At 37.1% G+C, this 25,159-nt stretch overlaps 1 protein-coding gene and 1 long non-coding RNA gene across 17 annotated transcripts in view; one reads left to right on the top strand and one right to left on the bottom strand.

Annotated features, from left to right (window-relative positions):
• Positions 1-13,357, bottom strand: part of LOC107129950 (uncharacterized) — a 183,262-nt gene extending 169,905 nt beyond the window's left edge. Inside the window, exons 1-2 of one of the 2 annotated variants that reach the window (XR_006699031.3) lie at positions 13,199-13,357; positions 1,878-12,831 (exon numbers count right to left, since the gene is read on the bottom strand). This is a non-coding gene — a long non-coding RNA (uncharacterized lncRNA). Of the gene's footprint in view, positions 1-1,877 lie in introns of both variants that reach the window. The other variant, XR_012413854.1, reaches the window with a different exon arrangement.
• A 68-nt stretch (positions 13,358-13,425) lies between these two features.
• Positions 13,426-25,159, top strand: part of TMEM161B (transmembrane protein 161B) — a 73,609-nt gene continuing 61,875 nt past the window's right edge. For all 15 annotated transcript variants that reach the window (XR_012413842.1, XR_012413841.1, XM_045394804.2 and 12 more), the window contains exon 1: positions 13,426-13,553. Coding sequence is in view for 3 of the 15 variants with exons in the window: in XM_045394799.2 (XP_045250734.1) it covers positions 13,551-13,553 (3 nt within the window). In the remaining 12 variants the exon portion in view is untranslated. The remainder of the gene's footprint in view (positions 13,554-25,159) is intronic.

The raw sequence follows: 25,159 nt of genomic DNA, 5'->3' as shown, positions 1-25,159 counted from the left end.
ACAGTGACAATTTGGGGAGTGACAATGCTATTAATCATTACACCAGAAAATCAGAAAACCAGAACTGTGCTAGGTAAACCAGGACTGTTTGGCCAAACCAACACGTATAATTATCATACTCTTAAGCTCTTTGTTCACCTATTTCTTACTTCATTCCCTTCCCTCTGTAGCTAGAGGAAATCACTGTCTTGAATTTGGGCTTATCATTCTTTTGCTTTCATTTATAGATTTACTTCCTATGTTTGTACTCTTATGCTATTTACTTTCATTGGTTCTTTATATAAGTAGAATCCTACTGTAAAATTCTTTTGTGAATTGTTTTTTTGCTCAACATTTTGTTAGAGATTTATCTATGTCCACGAATTTGTAATTCATTTTTTCCACCACTATATTCTACTGTATGAGCATATACAATGTATTTAATCACTCTACTGTTGATGGACGGTGGATTTTTTTTCCATGTTTCACTGTTATAAACGCCATTTTGAATTTTCTTGCTCGTCTCCTGCTATACATTTTTCCTGGGTCACAGAAGATGTGTATCTTCAGTTACTAGATAACACCATATTGTTTCCCAAATTGATTATATCAATTCATACTCCATCCAGCAATTATAAGAATTGTAATGATATTGCCAGACTTTTACATTTTTGTTCATCTGGTGGGTGTGAAATGGTATTTCCTTGTGGTTGGGTATCTTTTCAGGTTTTCTCCTGTATGAATTGCCTGTTTGGGGTGGAGAGCATTATCTTCATTTTTATTGAATTGTAGTGGTTCTTTACACAGTGTGAATACTGATCCTTTCGATAGTCATATGTGTTGCAAAGATCTTTTCTCAATTTGTGACTTGTCTTTTGTTTTCCTATGGTGTCTTTTTCCTTTTTAACTATTTATTATGGAAAATGAAAACATACCATAGTCTCCTTTTATCTATGGTTTTGCTTTCCACAGTTTTAGTTACCTGCATTCACCTCCTGTCCAAAAATACTGAAAAATTCCGGAAATAATTCATTCGTTTTAAATTACACATCATTTTGAGCAGCATGATGAAACCTGCCATTCTGCTCCATCTTGCCCAGGATGTGAGTCTTCCCTTTGTCCAGTGTATCAGTGCTGTATATGCTACCCACCTGTTGGTCACTTAGTAGACTTCTTGGTTATCAGATCAAGTGTAGCGGTATCACAGTGTTTGTGTTCTTTATTTTACTTAATGGTTCAGAGTGTAAGAGTGGTGATGCTGGCAATTTTGGATATGCCAAAGAGAAGCTGTAAAGTGCTTCCTTTAAGTGAAAACATAAAAGTTCTCAATAAGGAAAGAAAAAACACAGTATATATAGGGTCCAGTACTATCCTCAGTTTCAGGCCTCCCCTGGGGGTCTTGGAACATATTCCCTGAAGTGGGGACTACTGCATGTAAAAGTATGCAGAACAGAATACTAAGTCCCCATATACTTATTATTCAACAATTCTCAACTCATAACCAATCTGGATTTATACTACCACCCACTTTCCACATCTCTTATCTTGAAGCATATCCCAGACATTGTATCACTACATCTCTAAATATTTCAATATGTATTTCTAAAAGGAACTTTAAAAATTACTATGATCACACAAAAAATGGTTAATTCCTTAATATCATCAAATATTAAACAAGCATTCAAATTTCTATCATAAATGTGCCCTTACAAAATTTTTCAAAAAAGCAATTTGAATAATGATACAGATAAAATCCTGTGGTAGACAACCTCCAAAATGGCACCCAATAATCCCTTCTCATACTGTACTTAGTTGGTTTGTGTGTCTGTGTTAGTCTGTTCTGCATTGCTATAAAACAATACCTGAGGCTGGGTAATTTATAAAGAAAAGAACTTTACTTGGCTCACAGTTCTGCAGGCTGTAGAAGCATGGCACCAGCATCTGCTTCTGGTGAGGGCCTCAGGAAGCTTTTTGTCATGGCAGAAGGGAAGGAGAGCAGCATTTCATATGGTGAGAAAGGGAGCAAAAGAGATGACAGGCTCTTTTAAACAACCAGCTCTTGTGTGAACTCACATAGCGAGAACTCATTGCCGCAAGGACAGCACCAAGCCATTCATAAGGGATCTACCCTCATGAACCAAACCAGCCCCACTTCCAACATTGAGAATCACATTTCAACACGAGATTTGGAGGGTACACACATCCAAACCATGTCAGTGACCCACAGTTTGGCCACATATCTGTGTAATAATATGTCACTTTGGGGGCTAGGTCAAAAAAGGCATTAAAAAAACATGGTGGCTTCTGCTTCTTTCTCTCTCGGATTACTTGTTTTAGGGGAAGCCAGGAAGCTCTATGAAGGGGTACATGTGGGAAGGAAGTGTGGTATTCAGCTAAATAGCTAGTGAAGAACTAAAGTGTCCTGCCAATAGCATGTGAAAGTGAATCCTCTAGTACTAGTTAAAACATCAGATGATAACAGTCTCAGCTGATGGTTTGACTGATAACTTCACAAGAGACAATGAACCAGAGCCACTCAGCTATGCTGCTTCTGGATTTTTGACCTTCAAACGCTACATGAGATAATGAATGTTTATTGCTTTACATGTTGTATTTTGGGGCAGTTTGTTATGCAGCAAGAGAAAATTAGTATACATTCTGGTACTCGGAAGTGGGATGTTATCAAAAACCTAAAATGTAAGTGTGGTTTTGGAACTGGCGGTGAGCAGAAGGTAGAACTTGGAGGAGTTAATGAAAGTTTGAAGAGCTTTGAAGAAATTTTTTTATAGAAGCATAATAGATAACCTTTGAGGAGGCTGCAGGTGACATCTTAACAGATTTGAAATCTCTTGTTGGAAAGTAGAGGGAAGGAGATCCTTGTTACATAATGGCAGAAAGTTTAGCAAATTTGTTACCCACAGATATGTACAAAGTAGAAAATATGCCTAATTAACTGATTGATCTAGCAAAGGAGATTGCCAGCCAAATGTTAAATATTTCATGTGTATTTTTTCTTGTTGCTTATAGTAAAATGTGTGAGGAGAGAGACAGTCAAAGGAAGAACTGTTAAACAAAAAGGAGCCACGGCTAGGCATGGTGGCTTATGCCTAAAATCCCAGAACTATGGGAGGCTGAGGTGGGAGGAATGCTTGAAGCCAGGAGTCCAAGATCACCTGGCCAACACAGCAAAAACCAGACTCTATTACAAACAAACAAGTCAAAACTTGCTGGATTTGAAGATTCCCAGCCTGTGCAGATGACAAATGATGCTAAAATTGGGGATGTCTCCGCGCAAAACAAATCCAGGACACTGCCAAACAAAAAGTTGAGGGTGTAGTTATAAAGTCCTTTAATAGCTCACAAAGATCTTAAGTTGTGCCTCAGAGTATTTTCATCAAACGATGTGTCTCAGAAAAATCTCTGAATAACATCACAGGTTTTAAAAAAGTTTAAGGGTGTTTTCATCAGCAAAAGCCCGAGGTACAGGAGTTTATGTGGAAGAGATTTGTGGTTGTTGCTTTTGTCTAATGGAGTGAACTCAAAATTCACAAGTGAGCCACTTTTAAGAGAAGGCTTTTAGCAGAAACACAGCCAGCCTGGACTAAAACGCACAGAGAGGACCAAATGGAAAGAAGCTTGTGGGACATTCAAGCTTCTATAGGCAGAAAGCAGGCAGAACTGTAAACAAGAAAAAGAAAGGGTGACTGAGTAGGTCCAAGATCCCAGAAAGCAGAACTAAGAGAATTCTAGCCTTGAAACTTGACCAAGGAACTACCACTGTGCCCAGGTGGGTTTCAGAATTTCCGTGAACCTATGTACCTCCAATGTTCCCTCTTTTTAAATATACATGTCCACATTTATTATTTGATTCATTTTCTATTACATGTGGAAGCAGAGACTATGTCTTTAGTGTATGGGTCTTCACATAAAAAAGAACTCTTCTTGAGGAGCTGTACTTAAGTGCACCTATGAGTGGCATCCACAATTGGAACTGATTTAGATTCTAGACTTTGAACTAATGGTGTAATAAGATGAGAGCTTTGGAGAGCTTTTGGAGGGGATGAATATATTTTGCAAATCAAGAACTATCAATCATTGGGGCCAAATTGTGACAGCCAGCTTCCCAGTATTCATGCTCTTGTGTAATCTCCTCCCATATATTGTCAGGGAAATGTCTGTGTGACTAACAGTATAAAGTAGAAGTAATGGTTTATCACTGAGTGATCACGGTTTCTCTCTTGGATCACCTGTTCTGAAGAAAGCCAGCTGCCACATTGTGAGAAAACAAGGCAGCTCTAGGAATGAGCCCTCTAGGAAGTGGATCCTCTAACACCAGTCAGACTTTCAGACTACAGCCCAGCCAACATCTTGACTGCAAATTCATGAGACCCTGTGCCAGAATATATGGCTGAGACACCCATGGATCCCAAATCCTAAGAAAGTGTATAAATATTTTTAGATTTAAGCTAGGGTGATTTGTTATACAGTAAGATAACTAATGCAAGTTCACAGGCTGCTTCATATTGAACTAAGTCTCTTGCAATCTAGTTTTCTCCACTTGTCCTTCTCCCTCTCCCTTTCTCCTGCAACATATTTGTTGAAATTAATTTGTCCCAATATTCTCCAAAGTTGGATTTTTCATTTATATTTTCCATTCCAAAATATTACGTTGCGGTAGGTCTCATTGGCTTAAGGTTTTATTGGTGTTTATATTTCCTGCAAATTGGATGGATCTAAATACCTGATTAGTATCAGGGTCAAATTTTTGATAAGATTTTAAAATCAGTAGTGGTGTTTTTCCATTAAGAAGCATATAATGTTTTCTTGTCATGTTAGCAGCTGTTGAAATGCAATAAATGAATCCATGTGTTCATTAGGAATTTCAAAATGGCAATTTTCTATCACTCCTCCATTTATTAGCTGGAATACGTGTATAAAGAGAACCCTCCCCTCCTCTACTATGTGGTTACCTACAGTTCACATAGAAAAGGCAGGACAAATGCCTACTAAAAAAAAAAAACAAACTGGTTTTCAAAATAATGAATTGATGCAACAGCATCTTCTACTGTTGACCAACTAAACGCTGTTTTACAATCATTACGTACTCATAGATTTAAAGATGCTTGATATGTTCCAATCAATTGGCATTTACTGTCCTTATTGACACTCAAATGGTCTCATCTATGGCCAGAAGGATGCTTTTCAGTTGTCTCCTGAGTCCATTTGATATGACACCCTCATAGTCTATAATAGCTTCCTTGCTATCTAGCACAACGCCAGGCTCATCTTGTACATTTCCTGTGCATGACTGAAATTAACCGCTATTCCAAGGGATTATGGAGTCTTTTGAACAGGAGTTTTTAACTTTAACGTTTTGGACATACACATTTCCCTTTATACATATTACATTTCCCTACCATAAGATCATAAAAATATTTTGCAATCTTTCTTTTGAAGGTTTAATATGTTTTCCTTTCACACTTACATCTTAGTCACCTGAAACTACTTTTTCTGTATGGTGTTAGGTAGGGAGGACCAACTTCATTTTTCCCCCTATGAATATCCAGCATCATTTACTGAAATGCTCTAGCTTTTCTTGCTGGTACGCAATGCCATCTCTGCCATAAGTCAAGATTCCTTACAATCAGGATTCCTTATAAATCAATTTTTCCATCTCTAAGCAGTATTACAATATCCTAATTACTATGGTTTTAACAGATTTATTGAGGTACAATTCACATACCAATTTACTCATTTAAAGTGCACAACTGAATTCATTTTAGTATATCTACAGAAACGTGCAACTACACATTTTAGAACTTTATTGCCTCAAAAAGAAACTGCACCCTTTAGCTATCACTACCTTGGGCCCCCATCACCCCAAACTTTGCAAGCCCTAAACAACCACAATCTATTGTCTCAATACATTTCCTACTTTATACATTTTATTTAAATGGAATCATACGTGGTCTTTTGTGACTGGCTTCATTTCAGCATGCTTTCAAGGTTTATCCACATTCCAGCAGGTATTAGTACTTCATTCCTTTTGCGGCCAAATATATCCCATTATATAAATACGTCACTTTTTGAGTATCTTTTCATGGATAAACATTTTATCTTTTGATGGCTATTTGAGTTGTTTTTATGTTTTTGCTGTTATGAATATCTACAAGTCAATTCCATCTTAAATTTGCTTCTGGAATATCCTGAATTCTGCTCTTTGTCATAGAGACTTTAGAATCAGTTTGTCAAGCTCCTTGATAAACTCATTTGGGATTTCTATTGCAATTATCTTCATTGTGTAGGGGAGCATTGCCATCTTAACTCGAGTCTTTTAATAATTAATTACAGCAATTTTAAAATTAGATATTTTTAAATGTCTGCCAATAGTTTTGTAATTTTCTACAGAGGTCTTCTATACCTTTTGTTAATTACCTATAGATAATTTATATTTTCAAAGCAATATAGTAAATGGTATGTTACAAAAATCATTTTCTAACAGTTCATTTCTGCTGGAGAGAAATGCAATTCACTTTTGTATATTGATAGTCCTATCAGTCTGTTTTCACACTGCTATACATACTGAAGACTAATTTATAAAGAAAAGGGGTTTAATTGGCTCATGGTTCTGCAAGCTGTACAGGAAGCACAGTGGCTTCTGCTTCTGAGGCAGCTTCAGGAAGCTTCCAATCATGGTGGAAGGCAAAGGGGGAATAAGAGCAAGAGACGGGGAGAGCTACCACACAATTCTAAATTACCAGATCTCCTGAGAACTATTTTAGTCCTCAGAACTATTTACTACCAAGAGGATGGTACTAAACCACTAATGAGAAACCTATTCCCATGATGCAATCTCCCACCAGGCCTCACCTCCAACATTGGGGATTACAATTCAACATGAGATTTGGGTAGGGACACAGATCCACACCATATCAATAGTATATTCAGAATCCTTGCAAAGCTCTTAAATAATTTATCTGTAGACTAAGTTATGTTTATTTCCAATTTTTAATCTTTTATTTTTCTTGCCTTATAATGCTGGCTAGGATCTCCAACATAGCACCTGTTCCTGATTCTAATGGACTGCTTCAAATACTTCATCTTAAAATATTGTTGCTGTAGTTTTATTAGCTTAAGGAAGTTCTACACAATTCTAATTTGCCCAAAGGTTTATCCATGTCTGTTAATTTTTGCAAATAGTTTTCTTTTCCTGCATCTGTTTAGATAGCCAGACACTTTTTCTAATCTTTTAATAAAATACATTCCTGGGTTAAATCCAACCTGATCGTGTTTTATTGTCTTGTCTTAAAAACAAATTTTCTGAGGTCTGTTTTATTCAGGATTTTTGTCTTTGTGAATATGACAGGGTTCTAATTCTTACTGCCCTTATCAAATCATTACTGCCCTAATAAAATCATTTTATTAGGCTTCTGTGACCTTGATGTTAAATTTGATAAGGGCAGTAAGGGCTAATTCCACAGTATATAAGTGGAATATACTATGTATGGAAGTAGAATATACTGTGGAATGGTTTGTGTAAAATTGAAATGATCTGTCCTTTGAAGGTTTCACAAAAGTCTCTGGGCATCATGATTTCTTACATCAACATCCCACCATTTATATTTTCCATTACTTGTTAGCTTTTGAAAAGTTACATTTTTCTGGAACTGTCTACTTCATTGATATTTTCCCATTATAAAGTTGTTCGTAATTTCTCACCAATCTCTACAGCATTTGTAACAATGTCCCCATTTTCACTTCTAATATTTATTTATTTATTTACTTTTTCCAAGAGACAAAGGTCTCATTATGTTGCCCAGGCTAGTCTCACATTCCTGGCCTCAAGGGATGCTCCTGCCTTGGCCTCCCAACGTGCTGAAATTACAGACGTGAGCTACCACACTCAGCTTGGACAAAATATAAAACAAACATCTGAGAGCGTTAGAGACAATAAAGTATTCAGAAGGAAAAAACAGAGTTGTTGAATCCAGCATTTATATTAGCTTTTCCTCTGGAGTATCTTCTGATTCCTGAGATGATGGCTGAAAAGTTGAACAGAGTTTCTCACCCATAGAATTAAAAAGACAAAAACTGAAGTTTAGGGCCTGGTCTGGTAAACTCTGCATGCTTGAGTTAGAACTTTAGAGGTTTACATTCTGAGAGAAAGTATGAACAGTAAGTAGACCTGCCTATATTCTAATTGTCTCTATCACTAACTGGATTAAGATGATCTTGGATTACTAGTGTCCAAAGGTCTTGCCAGGAGACATGAATTCTTTCTTTAGAAAACACCATCATATTGGACTTCAAAGTATAGTTTCCCCATAAACAATTCAATCAAAACAATTCTGACATTCAATTAAAGCATAGCCTAAACCAAGTTTTATATATTTATAATGTTTATAAAATAAATAATATAAAATAACATAAAAATAAGGGACATAAAAACAAGAAAATGTGATAACAACAACAAGAAAAGTGTCAGATAATAGCAGACATCATAGTTATTAGATACAGGTTTTAAAGTAATTATGATTAGTATGTTTGAGAAAATAAAAGATGAGATATTGGGTAAACAACTGGAAACAATAAAACAGAATCAAGTAGAAATGTTTGAACTGATAACCAAAAATATAACTAAAATAAATGCTTCAAGAGAGATTTTTTTTTTTTTAACAGATTAGAGACTACTAAAAGAAAATAGTGAACTGAAAGTTAAGAAGAAATATCCAGGATGAAACAGATAGGAAAATAAATGGATACAAGGGACAAAGTGAACTCTCAAATACACATGTAAGGGGAATATCAAAAGAAGAGGAGAAAGGAGAGTGAAGGCAGAAGCAATGTCTGATGAAACATACCTAAGAATTTTCTCAAACAGCCTAAGGACATCACATCCAGATTCAAGAAACATTACAAATCTCAAAGAGGGAAAAACACACACACACACACACACACAAACAAACACAAAACACATGTGGGCACATCAAACTTAAGACAAACCTCTTAAAAGTAGCCATTCAAAAAAGAGATTATACTGTGGCATATACTTTGAAGAGAAAAAAACAAAATGGACATCATGTCTCAGAGGACATAATGGAAACCAGAAGGAATAAAATATATCTCCAAAATGATAAAATAGCTGCTAATTCAGCAAAAAGGTTCTTAAAAAATAAAAGTAAAATAAGACAGTTTCAGGACAGAAAATCTGAATGGAATTGCTACCAGTAGACAGTCAAAGAAATATGAAAGTACGTCCTTCAAGAAGAAAAAAGATCTTAGATGGAAGCTCAGAATCCAGGAACCACAAAACACAAGAGAAAAAGTTAATGTTTGGGAAATGTAAATTCATACTGTATAAAAAAAAGTCTTGAGAATTTAGGAAATACATATCAAGAATATATAATGTATATAACATGAGGTGGGGCAGTAAATGAAGTTGATGTATTCTCAGCTCCTTTCATTGTCCCGGAAGAAGTATAATACCAAATTATCTTAAAGATGATAAACCAAGTTTCCATGTTTTAATACCTGAGGTGAACAGTAAAAAGATACTAAAAGATACCTGTCAAGCTTATGAGGTAGAAAAAATGGAATAATTAAAAATAATCTAAAAGGTCTATATCCATACCACCCTGAATATGCTTGTTCTCATCTGATCTGGGAAGCTAAGTAAGGTTGGGGCTGATTGGCACTTGGATGAGAGTCTGCCTGGGAATATCAGGTGCTATGGCCTAAGGAAAAAAAAAAAAATCAAAAAAGCAAAAGAGAGAAAATGAAAATAGGAGAGGCGGGACAGATAAAATAAGAATAATGACAAACTTAAATCCAAATACGTTAGTAATTATGTAACATGTAAGCAGACTCTTTACTCCAATTAACAAATTACCAAAGTAGATTTAAAAATATATATTATCACTCTTTGCATTAAAACCAAACTACCATAAACTGGGTGACTTAAACAACAGAAATTTATTTCTCACAGTTCTGGAGGCTGGGCAGTTAGAGAAGAGTGCCAGCATGGTTGGCACAAATCAGGCCCTCTTCCTGATTTGTAGTTGTCTGTTTTCTTGCTGTGTCCTCACATGGTGAAGAGCAAAGAAAGAGGGGAAGCAAGCTGTCTAGTGTCTCTTGTTGTAAAGGCACTAATTCCATGGAGGGCTTCGCCCTCATTATTTAATCACCCCCCAAAGGCCCCATCTACTAATATCATGTCATTGGAGATTAGGGTTTCAATATAAGAATTTTGGTGTGGAGGGAGAGGGGACACAAACATGCAGTCTATAAAATGCTTTTTAATTTTTTGAGACAGGATCTTGCTCTGTGGCCCAGGCTGGAGTGCAGTGGCATGATCTTGGTTTACTGCAATGTCTACCTCTTGGGTCCAAGTGATACTTCCACCTCAGCCTCCTGAGTAGCTGGAACTGTGGGCACACACCATCACACTCAGGTAATTTTTAAATTTTTTTAGAGAAGAGGTCTCTCTATATTGCCTAGGCTAGTCTCTAACTCTTGTGCTCTAGTGATCCTCCCGCCTCAGCCTCCCAAAGTGCTGCAATAACAGGAGTGAGCCACTGTGCCCAGCCTAAAATGCTGTTTTAACTTAGACAATAAACATTTCCATTAGAAAGACTAGTCTAATGACTCTTTAAGAGCTAGATAAAATTCCACTAAGCATATATAACAATTGATCAATCTTATTGTATGTAAGACTGCAACAAACTTTTTACCATTATAGGTATGACTACAAATAAGTATTTGTCATAAAGCATTTTAAGGGCAATTTAAATGAAGTAACTTTTACAACATTCACTTAAATGATATTTCTTAAGGGGAAGGCGGGAAAACAAAACAAGGTCCCAGCCTTGGAGGAATTTATAGTCTAATTAGGAGAACAGTATACATTAGGGAAAAAAAAATTACAATGAAAGCATACGACACTTATACTTCTTCAGAAACAGCAGAAATTTCTTAGCAGAAAAACTAATCAGAACATGTTGCAAAAAATATGGACTGAACTATGAAAAAGTGATATATCTTAATGGTTGAAAGAGTTCCAGGTCAGTGTGGGTATCATAACTTTTTGTTGGTCTTGAAAGCATTTGAGAACAGTTCTCACTCAGGATATTTCAACTCATCACAAAGCCCGAATGGTAAGCAACCAAGACTTTTCTCAAAGATTATGCTCCTAATTCCCTTGCTGAAACTACTGAATTTCTTTTCATCTCCATCATCTATCTTTTCTTCCCTTTCATAACCGTGCCCTTTCTTTGTATCTTCGTCAAAGACACCCACCTATTTTAAATAATGGAAACAGGAAAATTATTGTACTTCAAGGCAGGCAACCAACAGATAATATTATTATTCTACAAAATAAAAAAGACTGGGTGGCACTTCCTTAAAACATATATCCATTTTAATCATTAAATAGCATTACTTATATTACAGATTTTTCACATGTAATTGAGAGAACTGTGTGAAATAGAACATTAAAGGATAGTAATCAAGTTATTTATCAACTTGATTAAATAAGGAACATTGAACTCCATGATCTATTAAAAATGATAAGCAGATGATCAAAACTACGATTTCTTTTTATGGTTTTACTCTGGCAGGAATGGATTCCATTCTGATAGTAATCCCAGTTTTACTGTCACATAGAAGATACTTTGTGAACTTCAATGACTGCCAGGTTTAGGACAGATATTAAGAACCACAGTGTCAGAAATGAAAGAATACAATTTCACAGAATGTGTTGTTTCTGACAGGTTGATAGCCACTTACCTTCTCCATCTTTTCTTCCTCATGGATAGCAGCTACTTCCCACAGATACACCAACAGACAATTCCAGCCCCTCTCTACCACACTTACCAGTTGCAAGTGCCCTGTGGCTTGTCTATTTACAACCCTGTCCCTACACAGCAGAAGCGGAACCCTTCAGGAAGTTCTGGATTCATCCTCAGCAGGATCTGTTTCACAAACTATTCTCCAGTCTCACCTCCCCTCCAGCTATTCTGTCAGTACTTACGATTCCTAGATCTTCTTTAATTGTCACGCTGTTCGTCCCCCCACAAAGCCAAATTTAAACAACAACAAAACCCTCATACACTCAGTCTGTGTCCCTTTCCTGACATAAAGTAACTGACCCTGTGCATGCTTCTTTTGGATGGCTGAGAACTCCGATTCCTTTGGGTCATATACAGCTTGGATACCATACCCTCCAGGTACTCTGATAAGGAGGGTGAAATTTAGTATCTATACACCTGCCTACTCAACCTTCTTAACTTCCCTCAAAACTTCCTAGTTTCCCTTCCCAATTCCAACTTTATAAAAAACGTCACACTATGGCACAAAGTGAATTCATGGATGAAATTACTAACAGCTACAATTTAAGTAAGGATCCCCAAGTCGTGAGACAAATTTCTGGGTTGAAAGTGCTCTGTATATCCATTTCAAGCCTGCCTCCAGTACGACGTCTCATTATAATCAAATAAAAAGGCAGAAAAAGTTGACTGGAATAGAGTTTGGGAAAAACACAAAATTAAAAGGTGTATGAGAGTTTCACTTATTTGCATCTGATATAGATATATATCAGATAGAAAAAGAAAACCCCTCATACATTCAGTCTGTATCCCCTTTCCTGACATAAAGCAACTGGCCCTGTGCATGCTTCTTTTGGATGGCTGAGAACCCCGATATATCGATACATATCTGTCTATATCATAGATATAGATCACAGATATAGACAGATACCTATATGGAAAACGTCCATATTGGAACGTATTAAACAGGCAGAATTTTCTTCCTGGTTTCTCTGCTCTTGGTAGATGTTCTTCCGACTTCAATTGCCACCTGTGAATAGTGAAGAAACTTCTCACTATGAGATTCCATTGCCCTGAGGGAGGGAGAGCTACGGTACCCACTAAAGCAGGGAACAGAAGCAACTGAGGGGCAGGTCTGCGGAAATGAGGATATGCTAATAAGGGACCGAGTCGGGAAAGCTAGAGGGTAAAAAGAGGGCGTCAGTTAAGCTGAGACAAAACGACGGCCAAACGCGGTCTTGACACTCTAAATCACCAGGGTCTGGAGTCGACTCCCTTCGCGCACCCTCACTCCCAATCCCGGCCCCCTCCCGCCCCTCTCCCGCTCCCCACACCAACGTGTGCCTCCGTCACCTCTCAGACAGTGGATGCGTTCCTGCTGAAACCACCCAACCTACCTCAGGGTCCTCGCAAGCGCAGCCACTGCGCTCCGCCCGCCGACGTACCTGTGCTGCGCCTGCGCCTCCTCCGCGCTCTCAAGGTCAGCACCGCCCCCAGCCCATAACCTGGCACCCACGGAAGTTGCTTTAGAGGACGTCCTGCGTATCTTCACCTCTGCGTGGCGTGGGGTCGACGGCGCTCTGGAGAAGGGAGGAACTTCCTGTCCCGCGCGCGCACAACTTCCGGCAGAGCCGGAAGACCCTCTCTTTCGCTGTTTGAGAGGCTCCCGGCTCAAGGACCGGGAGGTGAGAGGTTTGGGACTGTCCCGGGGACTCCGGGGTGTCTGGTCCACGACCTATCCTAGGCGCCATGGTGAGTTCTTCTGTGAGAGCAGGAGTGACAACGGTGGGGCGAAAAGGGTGGGGAGGTCAGTCCTGTAAAAAGAGCCATCAGGTGCTCTGCTCAGAATGGAGTGAGTTGAGACGTTGGGATGAGCTGCTGGGCAGGACCCACCACCTGTCCTAGAGTGTCTGAGCCCCTGAGGAAGCAGCGTTACGCCTGCCTGGCTGGGAAACTAGCGGGCCGGAGGTAGGGGCGTATCTGTCAGGGAGTATGGACTGGGTAGCCTGCCTGTTAATGGCCCATTTACTGAGTATGGCCTGTGGCGCCAGGTGATCCCAGAGTTGACCTTGCCGGGTCAATCACCTCTTCTGCGCCCCCTTCCCCAGCCGCAGAACAGTGGCCAAGAACTTCGGATCTTGGAAATGCGTTTAGCCTCTCCAGGTGGACACAACGGGTCTCCTTCTTGTACAGGATCAACACCTGTCATTTAAAGAAACGGCAGTCCACTTATTCTTTACACTTAGCCATTTCATAATTGAAAAGGGTGTCAAATAGAAAACCCGAATTAGTAAGGACAGACTTTATTCGAAAGGAATATTGCAAGGGTGTGGAGGAGGTTGAAGGAACTGTTGCAGTAGGGAGAAGGACCATAAGATTTGCATGCCCCTTAAAGATTAGGCAGAAAGGGTTTGTCTTTTATAGGGAGGGGTAAATAAGACGTCAGGAATTGGGGTGAAAAGGTGGGTATGATCCGACAGTAACCAGATAATGTTTTACCCTGAGCCCATCTATTCTGAGGAGGAGCTGTTAAGAGAGGTTTGTATATGTTGTTTCAGACTGGGGAAGGACAAAATTCAGGTACCCCACGGAAGAGAATCTTGAAGTTTGACTAAGAAGTACTTTGTTCCGATTGATCTGTGGGACAGGTACTTCAGCAAGTCATTTACGGAGCAAAGGATGGGAATTAGAAGGGTCTGGTTATGGCCTTGTTTTAGGTAAACAAGGGGTAAGGGGGGTATGGATCGACCCTTAGGCTTATCTGAGTTCTACAGGAAAGGTGATTCTTTGCAGCAAGCCAATTTCTCAGAACACAAACAGGGGCAAGGGGTTTCTTACCCTTTGCAGTTTTTCCAAGATCACAGGGCTCTGGTGAAGTTCATTATTGTCATTTTCTTCACTGTGTACAAGATTTCAGACCCTCGCCTGCAGAGGCGTCTGTCCTGGAATTTAACTTCAGTTTGCTGTGTATTTTCAGGGCCAAATATTGCCAACGAACCTTATTGTGTGTGGTGATTGGCTTTTGAATGACTTAGAAACTTAACAGAGTGTAGAACAAAGATCTTCAAAATAATGTAGTTCCTGGTCCACTTTAACAGATAACCTATCTCTTTAAAGTGGTTTTTTTTTTTTTTTTTTTTTTTTTTTTTTTTTTTACCTCAGTGGATAATATGGTTTTTATTGAGTTGTTTTTCTTTTGTATCAGTGAAATTAGACAAGGATAGGGAAAACAGAACTGGGAGGAACCAAAGCCTAGTAATCACTCTTCCATCCCCAGTTTTACAGAAGAAAGAATCTGGAGTCTAGAAATTGACAGTGATTTATCTAAAGCAACAGTAGTTTGACAGTCTGGACTAAAACTCATATTTTCATTTTTAAAATTTTAGATTAACTTTTGACTTTTTGGTCTGAAAAGTTGAAGATAAAGTATAATTAAAATACTTAAACTCATCATAGTCACAGAAAAGCTGAATGTGAGCTTGTTCTCAGTGTTTTGGAATACTAGAAGTAGAACCCTTCTTATCCTGTCAGTTCAGAAGAGGTAGTTAATGTTTGGAACTAATGTAATCTTACGCTGTTTTTCTGAATGCCATTTTAGAGCTAACTAGTTGGCTCTCTTCCTTCTGGAATTGCTTATATTTCTGAGTTAATTATCTTGGCTGAGTTTTATCTTTCCCAGCTATGAAATTGATAATGTCTGTATATGCAAGTGTGGTTAATGCTTGGAATTTTTCAAAAGAAAGAGTTTAACCATTAAATGAAGTGAACGTGGGCTGAATTTATTGAGGATTCAGCTCGTTGAAATCAGAACTTGTTTTGCATTGCTGGGGCCTAATGATATTACGGAAAGAACATTAGTATTGAACCCAGAGGACCCAGATTCTGCTCATTGTTAGTTATATAGATTTGGAAAAGTCACTCAATTTTGATAAGAGTTCCAAATTCCTCCCAGATAAGAGAAGTGGGACTTGATGGGTACTAAAGCACCTTCTTACATTTGTGATTCCGTGACTACTCAGAACATTTTTCAGGATAGTTATGTGTTTCAGATTAAATAAAAGTCTGATTTCCACTGTTTTGTTTCCGTGCCATTTTGGTTTAAGTTTGATTTCCTTTATCATTCTCTTTTTCATTTTTTTCATAAGTCACATAGATAATACTTGGAATCTATGTGTGTTTGGCCAAGTCTTTCACTACTATCTTAAATACTGCTCCAGAATGGAACGCAACTCTTGGAATGTTTCGATTTAATTCTTGTTTTAATTAATGATAAACTAATTCTGTGCTCTCATTCTCTGACACATTATGTAAACCAAAACTCAATGGATACCTGTGTCTATAACAAGGTTTTTGTATTATGAATACAGGAGAATAGGATTATGATACAGACAAAATACTGAACCCACGCTTAATTTTTATGCTTTCAAGTTGTGAAGACAAGTCTATGGGAAATTTCCTAATGGAATAAAGCCATTTGCTCTATTGCACTTTCCTTTTTGAAAATTACAGACCAACTTTGATCAAATAGAAATCTTTCTACCATTCAAGCTAATTTGTGGGAGATAGGTAGATTAGAGCTAGCTCCTGGAATTGCAGATATCATGGCTTGCATTTGTGTATCATCCTGTAGTAACTTACTGCTGGAATTGAACAATGGTTTGTGGGCAGGTGTGGGAGAGGGGGCCGTGGGGAGGTTGTAAACCTTTGCCATAATCAAGTGGATTTAATGAGAAGTTTTCTTTTTGAGGGTAGTGGAGGGGAGTGTTGGGAAGAGTGTAGTAAATGCTATAAGAGAAATACATATAATAGTCTCAAAGAGTACAGCGGAAATAAATTAATTCTAACTGAGAGCAGGTTGGGTCACGTAGTAGGTCACAGGTTCCCAACCCCTGGGACTGTGGACTCCTACTGGTCCATGGCCTGTTAGGAACTGGGCTGCACAGCAGGAGGTGAGTGGTGGGCAAGTGAGTATTAATGCCTGAGGTCCATCTCCTGTCAGATCAGTGGTAGCGTGATATTCTCATAGGAGCGCAAACCCTGTTGTGAACTGTGCATGCGAGGGATATGGGTTGGATGACCCTTATGAGAATCTAATGCCTGATGATCTGAGGTGGAACAATTTCATCCCGAAACCATCCTCCCTCCACACTGCCCCCACCATGTGTGAAAAAATTTGTCTTCCATGAAACTGATTCCTGATGCCAAAAAGGTTGGGGACTGCTGTAGTAGGTGACTTCAACTGAGTTTTTAAAGTGGGTTAATATACTAGTTTTCAAGCTTGAGTTTGCGTAGGAATCATCTGTACTACTTTATAAAAACACTTCTCTGGGCTCATAATTTGTGGTAGCATGAAGTTTTAGAATTGTATTTTTAAATTTTTTAAAAATTTTTACTTTAAGTTCTGGGATATATGAGCAGAACATGCAGGTTTGTTACATAGGTATAAATGTGCCATGGTGGTTTGCTGCATTTATCAACCCATCATCTATGTTTTAAACTCTGGATGCATTAGGTGTTTGTCCTGATGCTCTCCCTCCCCTTGCCCCCAACCCCCTGACAGGCCCCGGTGTGTGATGTTTCCCACTCTGTGTCCATGTATTCGCATTGTTTAACTCCCACTTATGAGTGAGAACATGGTTTGGTTTTCTGTTCCTGTGTTAGTTTGCTGAGAATGATGGCTTTAAGCTTCATCCATGTCCCTGCAAAGGGCTTAAACTCATTTTTTTTATGGCTGCATAGTATTCCATGGAGTATATGTGCCACATTTTTGTGATCTAGTCTACCATTGATGGGCATTTCAGTTGGTTCCAAGTCTTTGCTATTGTAAATAGTGCTGCAATAAACATACGTGTGCATGTATCTTTAGAGTAGAATGATTTATAGTCCTTTGGATATATACCCAGTAATGGGATTGCTGGGTCAAATGTTATTTCTGGTTCTAGATCCTTGAGAAATCGCCACACTGTCTTCCACAATGGTTGAACTAATTTACCCTCCCACCAGTAGTGTAAAAGCGTTCCTGTTTCTCCACAGTCTCGCCAGCATCTGTTGTTTGCTGACTTTTAAAATAATTGTCATTCTCACTGGCACAAGATGGTATCTCATTGTGGTTTTGATTTGTATTTCTCTAATGACCAATGATGATGACCTTTTTTTTCGTATTTCTTGGCCATATAAATGTCTTCTTTTGAGAAGTGTCTGTTTATATCCTTTGCCCACTTTTTGATGGGGAGTTGTTTTTTTCTTGTAAATTTGTTTGTTTCTCGTAGATTCTGTATATTAGAATTGCATTTTTAATAAGTTCTGCTTTTAAGTTTTTTTTTTTTTTTTTTAAATCCTTACTCTAGTACTGGATGCAGTTCAGAGTTAAATTGGTGGACCTTAAACCCCTACTAGAGAGAAATGCAAGTATAAGAGACTTTGATGGAAATACTGGAGGTCCTTTTGCTAGCTCAGTGGTAATTTGACATGTACAGTTTGAAGGATGGATTCGGTCAGGTATTAGCAGTTAACTACTAAGGTTAACTTTTAGGTTTAAAACATTCAGGTTTCTTCTCAGTTCTCTGACTTTATTTTCTTCTGACTGCTTTCCTTCACTACTTTCTTACTACAGAGGCCTAGTTGAAATAATGTTATAGACTGACTTTTCTCTTGGTTAGTATTTGGTTGGTTCAAGGTTGGTTTTTAAGATTAGTTGATACTTTGGGCTTTGATCCACTTAAAAAAAAAATTGTGGCCGGGCGCGGTGGCTCAAGCCTGTAATCCCAGCACTTTGGGAGGCCGAGACGGGCGGATCACGAGTTCAGGAGATCGAGACCATCCTGGCTAACACGGTGAAACCCCGTCTCTACTAAAATACCAAAAAAAAAAAAAATTAGCCGGGCGAGGTGGCGGGCGCCTGTACTCCCAGCTACTCGGGAGGCTGAGGCAGGAGAATGGCGGGAACCCGGGAGGCGGGGCTTGCAGTGAGCTGAGATCCGGCCATTGCACTCCAGCCTGGGCAACAGAGCTAGACTCCGTCTCAAAAAAAAAAAAAAAAAAATTGTTTCTTTTGTTTTCTCTGGGACAAAAGCCTAAAGTGCATTAAGTTGATTTCAGAAAATCAGAAGATATTCTAAAGATATTCATTTCTAAGAGAGAAGTTATTATTTTCTTACTGTCGTTAACATGGTTTTGCCCATGTTAATAAGAATGAATACAGCTTGTCTCAAAGGAACTTTTTAGAAATAAACTTAAGTATAAACTGCCTTTCTACTCTTTGTATACCACTTACCTTTGAGTTAGAGAAAAAAAGAAATCCTTACAGTCATGGTGAAATGAATATTCTCTTGACTTCGAAATGACTGTACCTTTTGTTTCACCAAACTTTAAAAAAAGTTCTTAAATCATTCATTTGTTATGTATTCACCATCTGTATGCCAGGCACTGTTCTTGGCAACAGGGATATAACTGCTTAAAAGCAGAGACAGTCTCGACCCTCATTTATTGGGAGAGGCTGATGATAATCTCATGATGAAATGAGCATGTAATATGTCAGTCGTGATACATTTAACAAAGATAGAGTAAAGGGATAGAAAATACCTGTTTTAGATAGGGCATGTAGGGAAAGCTTCAATGAGGAGGTGACATTGTGGCAAATTTGGATGCATAGATATTCAGCCCATGTGACTGGTACCTATGCGTACATATTTATTAACTGCTCCTGAAAAATTATTGTAGTGCAGTGTATCTAAAAATCAAGCACAAAGCTCATACTGTTTTCAATTGTATAAATCTTTCCATAAATTTATTTACTGTCAACTTTCCAAACAGTAAACAGAAAAATAATAGAAGTGTGTGTTTTTAAAGATAGCAATCGATTATGTGAAATTTCATGTAATATATTTTATTTTTGTGTCACATTAAAATTTTTTTGCAGACTTTTTAAAGAGTAGTTTTAGGTTCACAGCAATTTTAAGAGGAAGATACAAGAGATTTCCTAGATATTCCCTGCTCCCACATATGCATGTCCTCTTCTATTATCAACATCCTTCTCCAGACTGGTAAATTTCTTACAACTGATGAATCTATATTGACACGCCATAATTGCCCAAAGTCCATAGTGTACTTTGGGGTTCATTCTTGGTGTTGTACTTTCTATGGGTTTGGATATAGTTGGAATCTTACAGTATGTAGACTTTTCAGATTGACTTCTTTCACTTGGGAATATGCATTTAAGGTTCCTCTCTGTCTTTTCATGGCTTAATAGTCCATTTCTTTATAGGGTTTAATAATATTCCATTGTCTGATGTACCACAGTTTATTCACCTACTGAGGGATATCTTGGTTGCTTCCAGATTTTGGCAATTATGAATAAAGTTGATATAAACATCTATGTACAGTTTTTTGTGTGGACAAAACTTTTCAGCTCCTTTGGGTAAAAACCAGCAAGTGCAATTACTGGACGATATGGTAGGACTGTAAGGAACCACAAACTGTCTTCCATAGAGGTTATATCATTTTGCATTACTACCATCAATGAATCAGCGTTTCCATTGCTCTACATTCTTGCCAGCATTCGGTGTTGTCAGTGTTCTGGATTTTGGCCATTCTAATAAGTGTGTAATGGTATTTCCTTATTTTAATTTGTATTTTCCTAATGACATGATGTGGAACATCTTTTCATTTTTTTACTTTCTGTCTGTATGTGTTTGGCAAGGTGTCTTTTAAGGTCTTTGATCCATTTTTTAAATAAGGTTGTTTTCTTGTTGAATTTAATTAAGAGTTGGTTATATTTTGTATAACAGTCCTTATCAGATATGTCTTTTGCAAATATTTTCCCCTGGTCTGGTTTGCTTTCTCATTTCCTTGGCATTGTCTTTTACAGAGCGGATTTTAATTGTAATGAAGTACAGCTTATCAGCTCTTTCTTTCATGGATCATGCCTTTGGTTTTTTGTCTAAAAAGTTGTTGCCTTGTCCACAGCCATCTATGTTATCTAACAGGACTTTTATAACTTTGAGTTTTACATTTAGGTCTATGTTCTATTTGAGTTAACTTTTGTGAAGAGTGTAAGGTGTGTGTCTAGAGTCTTTTTTTTTTTTTTTTTTTTTTTTTTTTTTTGCACATGAATGTCTAGTTGTTTCAGTACCATTTGTTGAAATGTTTTTTTTTTTTTTTTCCCCTCCATTGTATTGCCTGTGTCCTTTTGTCAAAGATCATTTGACTATATGTGGGTCTATTTCTGACCCCTCTATTCTATTCTGTTGATCTGTTTATTTCTTCTTTCATCCATAACAGAGTCTTTATTATTCTAGCTTTCTAGTGAATCTTGAAGTTGGTTCATGTCAGTCCTCCAGCTTTGTTCTTCAGTATTGTGTTGGCTCTTCTGGGTCTTTTGCCTCTTCAAATAAACTTTAGAACATTTCTTTTTCTTTTTCGTTTTTCTTCTTCTTCTTCTTCTTCTTCTTTTTTTTTTTTTTTTGATATCCTTAAAGTAACTTGCTTGGATTTTGATTGTCATTGCATTGAATCTGTAGATTAAGTTGAGAAGGACTGCCTCCTTGGTAATATCCTTTTCATGAACATGGAATATCTCTCCATTTATTTAGTTCTTTGATTTCAGTCATCAGAGTTTTGTAGTTTTCTTCATAGAGATCTTGGCAGATTTTATTAGATTTATCCGTTAGTATTCATTTTTTTTCTGGGTGCTAATGTAAGTAGTATTTTTAATTTCAAATTCCACTTGTTCATTGCTAGTATGTAGGAAAGTGATTGACTTGTATATTAACTTTGTATCCTGCAACCTTGCTATAATTGCTTATTAGTTCCAGGATATGCCACCTATTTTTAGTCTTTTAAGTTATTGCAGTTCTTAGAGAATACAATTACAACTCACTTATCCAATGATTTTTATGTTCACATCTTTTAATTGTATAAAACAGGCATAGTAGTTCTGTTGTTAAAGTAGGTTAAATATCTTTTGCGTTTTGGCTATAAACTATAAGATTTAGAAAACCTAAAACAGTTTAAACTTTTGCTACTTTGATACTGAGACTTGGGATCTTAGTATCTTATTTTAAATTAAAAACATTCTTAATCATTATGAAAATCGATGTGTGTGAGGTGTGCTGGCAAGCACCTGTAGTTCCAGCTACTTGGGAGGCTGAGGTGAATAGATCACTTGAGCCCAGGAGTTTGAGATTGCAGTGAGCTGTAATCATGCTGCTGCGCTCCAGCCAGAGAAACAGAGTGAGACCCTGTTATAAAACACAAAACAAAAACTAAAAATGACTATTTGAAAAGTAAAAATAAATACGTGGCATTAAAAGTGTTCTTGAACTAGAATTCTATGATTTTTATAGTTTGATTCAAGTTTCTGTGATTCTGATTGTGTAAATTTGGAAATACTGTTGATGAACATTTAGCTGAATGTACATTATAGGATACAAAGAGAGGAATATTCAGTTTCTATGAAATTCGAGAAGGGTTTCGTAAAGAAAAGTTTGGATAAGATTTTTAAGGGTGAGTAGCAATATGTCTGGTGGGTAAGAAATTAAATTTTACTTTTCCTCAATAACGATAGCAGCTGCATTTATTTTGCATTTAATATTTACCACGTATTATTCTACATTCCACTTATATTGACTCATTTACATCTTTATGAAGTAGTTAAATTCTGTTTTTTTAAACCTCTATCTTACAGATATAGAAATGGAGGCACAGCAAGATTAGATTAACTTGTCCAAAATCACACAGCTAGTGATGACAGAATTTGACTTTTAACCCAGGCTTCTTGTCCATTGTGTTGTTGTGCCAGTCTGACTATTGTTTATCTTGAGTAAGATTCAACTTATGAAAAGATTGAATTTCACAAGTTCAATCTCGTGTTTGAAATGCAAAAACATTTTCCTATAGAAATCATAATTAGTAATGATATTTTTAGAAAATGTTTCCCAAACCTAGTTAATACGTAATATATCTCTATAATATTCAAGCAATTAATCATTACTATCCAGCATAGCAGTACTGATTGACATTTCTAACTAGGTGTCAAACATATGTGCCACTGCTGCAGTAAGTCACAAGATTCTTTCATATTTCTTCTGCCTTAACTGCATCCACTTAAGGCACTGCTTTACACCAAAGCTTTAATTTCTCTTAGGCCTGAAGATGCACTTCTAGTAACACTGATGAGTTGAAGAGCAATTTGAGAAATTGGGGATGAGAAGTTCTCCTGAACTTGAATTTCTTATAAGTGTAAGCATTTAGTGAGTTGCACTTGTTCCAAGCCTATCTCACAGTTATCCCAGTTCTTTTCCTGAGGACTCTTCTTTCCACTTGGGCTATTTGCAACTAGAACTTTCTTTCTTCTTCAGGTTGCAAAGAAGAATGTAATGTTGTAGAGTACCTTGCCTTTCCTTCCATACATTCAGCAGACATAGTTCCTTTAAGGGATTTTACTGCTAGGAGAATTTCATAGGTCATATTCCCATGTTACTGCTTCACAGGTGTTTACTCATTTACTTGCTTATCACAGAGATCCTCTAGGGGAAAAAGAGACAATAATGATGGGATGTTCTAGTAAATTTTTGGAAGTATAGAGGTTCGGATTGTGAAGAGGAGATGAGATAAATAGTAAGTGGCACTGCAGAGAGAAAGGGAGATTTTTCTCTACTGGTAGAAGTGGCTGATGAAGAAGGAACTTCAACAAGCTGTTCTGCTCCATGTTATAAATATATGATTATAGACTGCCAACAGTTAATGCCGTGAGTACTTGATAACATACGGCTATGGCTGTTTTTAAAGTAAGATTAATACTTTTATCTTTGTGATAAGTAATTAGAAGCCCTTTGAAATACTAATCTAAAGTATTTGTTTATATAGCTATCTTATGTCTGCCCTTTACACAGCGCTTAGCTGATTTTTGTTATCTTTTACCTGGTGATTGCCACCATTTGCCCCAATGCACTGAACCACTTAGAAAAAGCAATGTCATAGTTTCCAGCTTTCTTTTTCTAAAAGAAAAAGTCATACAGCAAGGTTCTGTTACTGAAGCCAAGACTTCATTACCTTTACTATTATGGAGTATTTTTATTATTTCTGGAGATTTGGGGCCTTTTTACAATGAACATAAATGATCAAATTCTTATGGTTTATGGGGATATGTATTTAAGTGTTCGTGTTCCATAACTAGAACCATTTGTTTCTGCATTCACCCTTGGTCAAGAGAGAAAGCATGACATTTTTTCCTTGAAAGATTTGTTTTTATTGATGGTTAAATTTATTACTAGAATTTTACTTATGTTTAAATTAATGCTTACTTCCTCCTTCTTCCCTTCCTCTGAGAAGATTAATTAACATCAGGACAATGAAGCTTCATTGTATCAGTTATTACTAGACAGTTTAGTTGTTTGGGTAGGATATTGCATGTCGAATGTAACGGTCTTTTCTTATCACAGTCTTTAAGAAAAAGTAGAAAAGAGCCCGGATAACGGGAATTAAAAATAATTACCAACAAAATATGTTTTCTAGTCAGTAGGGACAGATAAGCAAGCTTTAAAAACATTCATTGTACTGCAGGTCATAACTTTAATTGAGGCATTTAGTTCTTGATGATTCAAACTATTTTCTAATTTGATTTCAACTAACATTTACTGAATGCTTATTCTTGATTTTAATAGAGAGCTTCCCACTTAATCATTCTTATCAGAAGTGTTTAATGTCATCATAGTTCCTTCTCTTGATAACCACTAAAAAGAAAACGTTTGGATTATAAAGAAAATGAATCATTTAAAAAGAGAGAATTGGCCACGTATCTGAGAGAGAGATTTTTTTTTAAACTATAGAACTGTTGGCATTCACAGGTCTTTCCTGAGAGAAATACCCACAAACTACTAATTGAGGTGAATATAATGGGTGGTGGGCTAGGTGTACTCCTTTAATTTGGAACTCGGATTTCCTTTCAGGTCTTATAAATATTAGCTCATTTAATCTTTATGAGAAAGAATTATTCCTTGCCATTAGCAATAATTACACAGGCTTTTTTTGTGGTTTAGAAATGTTAAATCTGTGAATGCCAGTGATTAATTGTGTATTTAGCTAAAATATTGCAATCATAGACAATATGATCTGTTTGGTATTTTGGAGATCATTTGCCAGCCTTGTCATTTTGTAGATAAGGAATGAATCCCAGGGAGAGCTTTTCTAATTGCTGTGTAGCTAGTTATTGACAGAACTACTTCGATCCTAGCGTGTTTAATTATTTAATGCATTAAAAATATTTACAATGAATGCATTTACCTAACAGTTAACATTAGGGGTACACATTAAATTTTCTTGGCTTTTGTGTATGGCTTAAAATTTAGTTCAGCTGAAAT

Source organism: Macaca fascicularis, chromosome 6 (genome assembly GCF_037993035.2).
Source record: "Macaca fascicularis isolate 582-1 chromosome 6, T2T-MFA8v1.1".
Classification (NCBI taxonomy): Eukaryota; Metazoa; Chordata; class Mammalia; order Primates; family Cercopithecidae; genus Macaca; species Macaca fascicularis.
The sequence above is the reverse complement of the archived record's forward strand: the minus strand, read 5'-3'. Positions and strand labels throughout refer to the sequence as shown.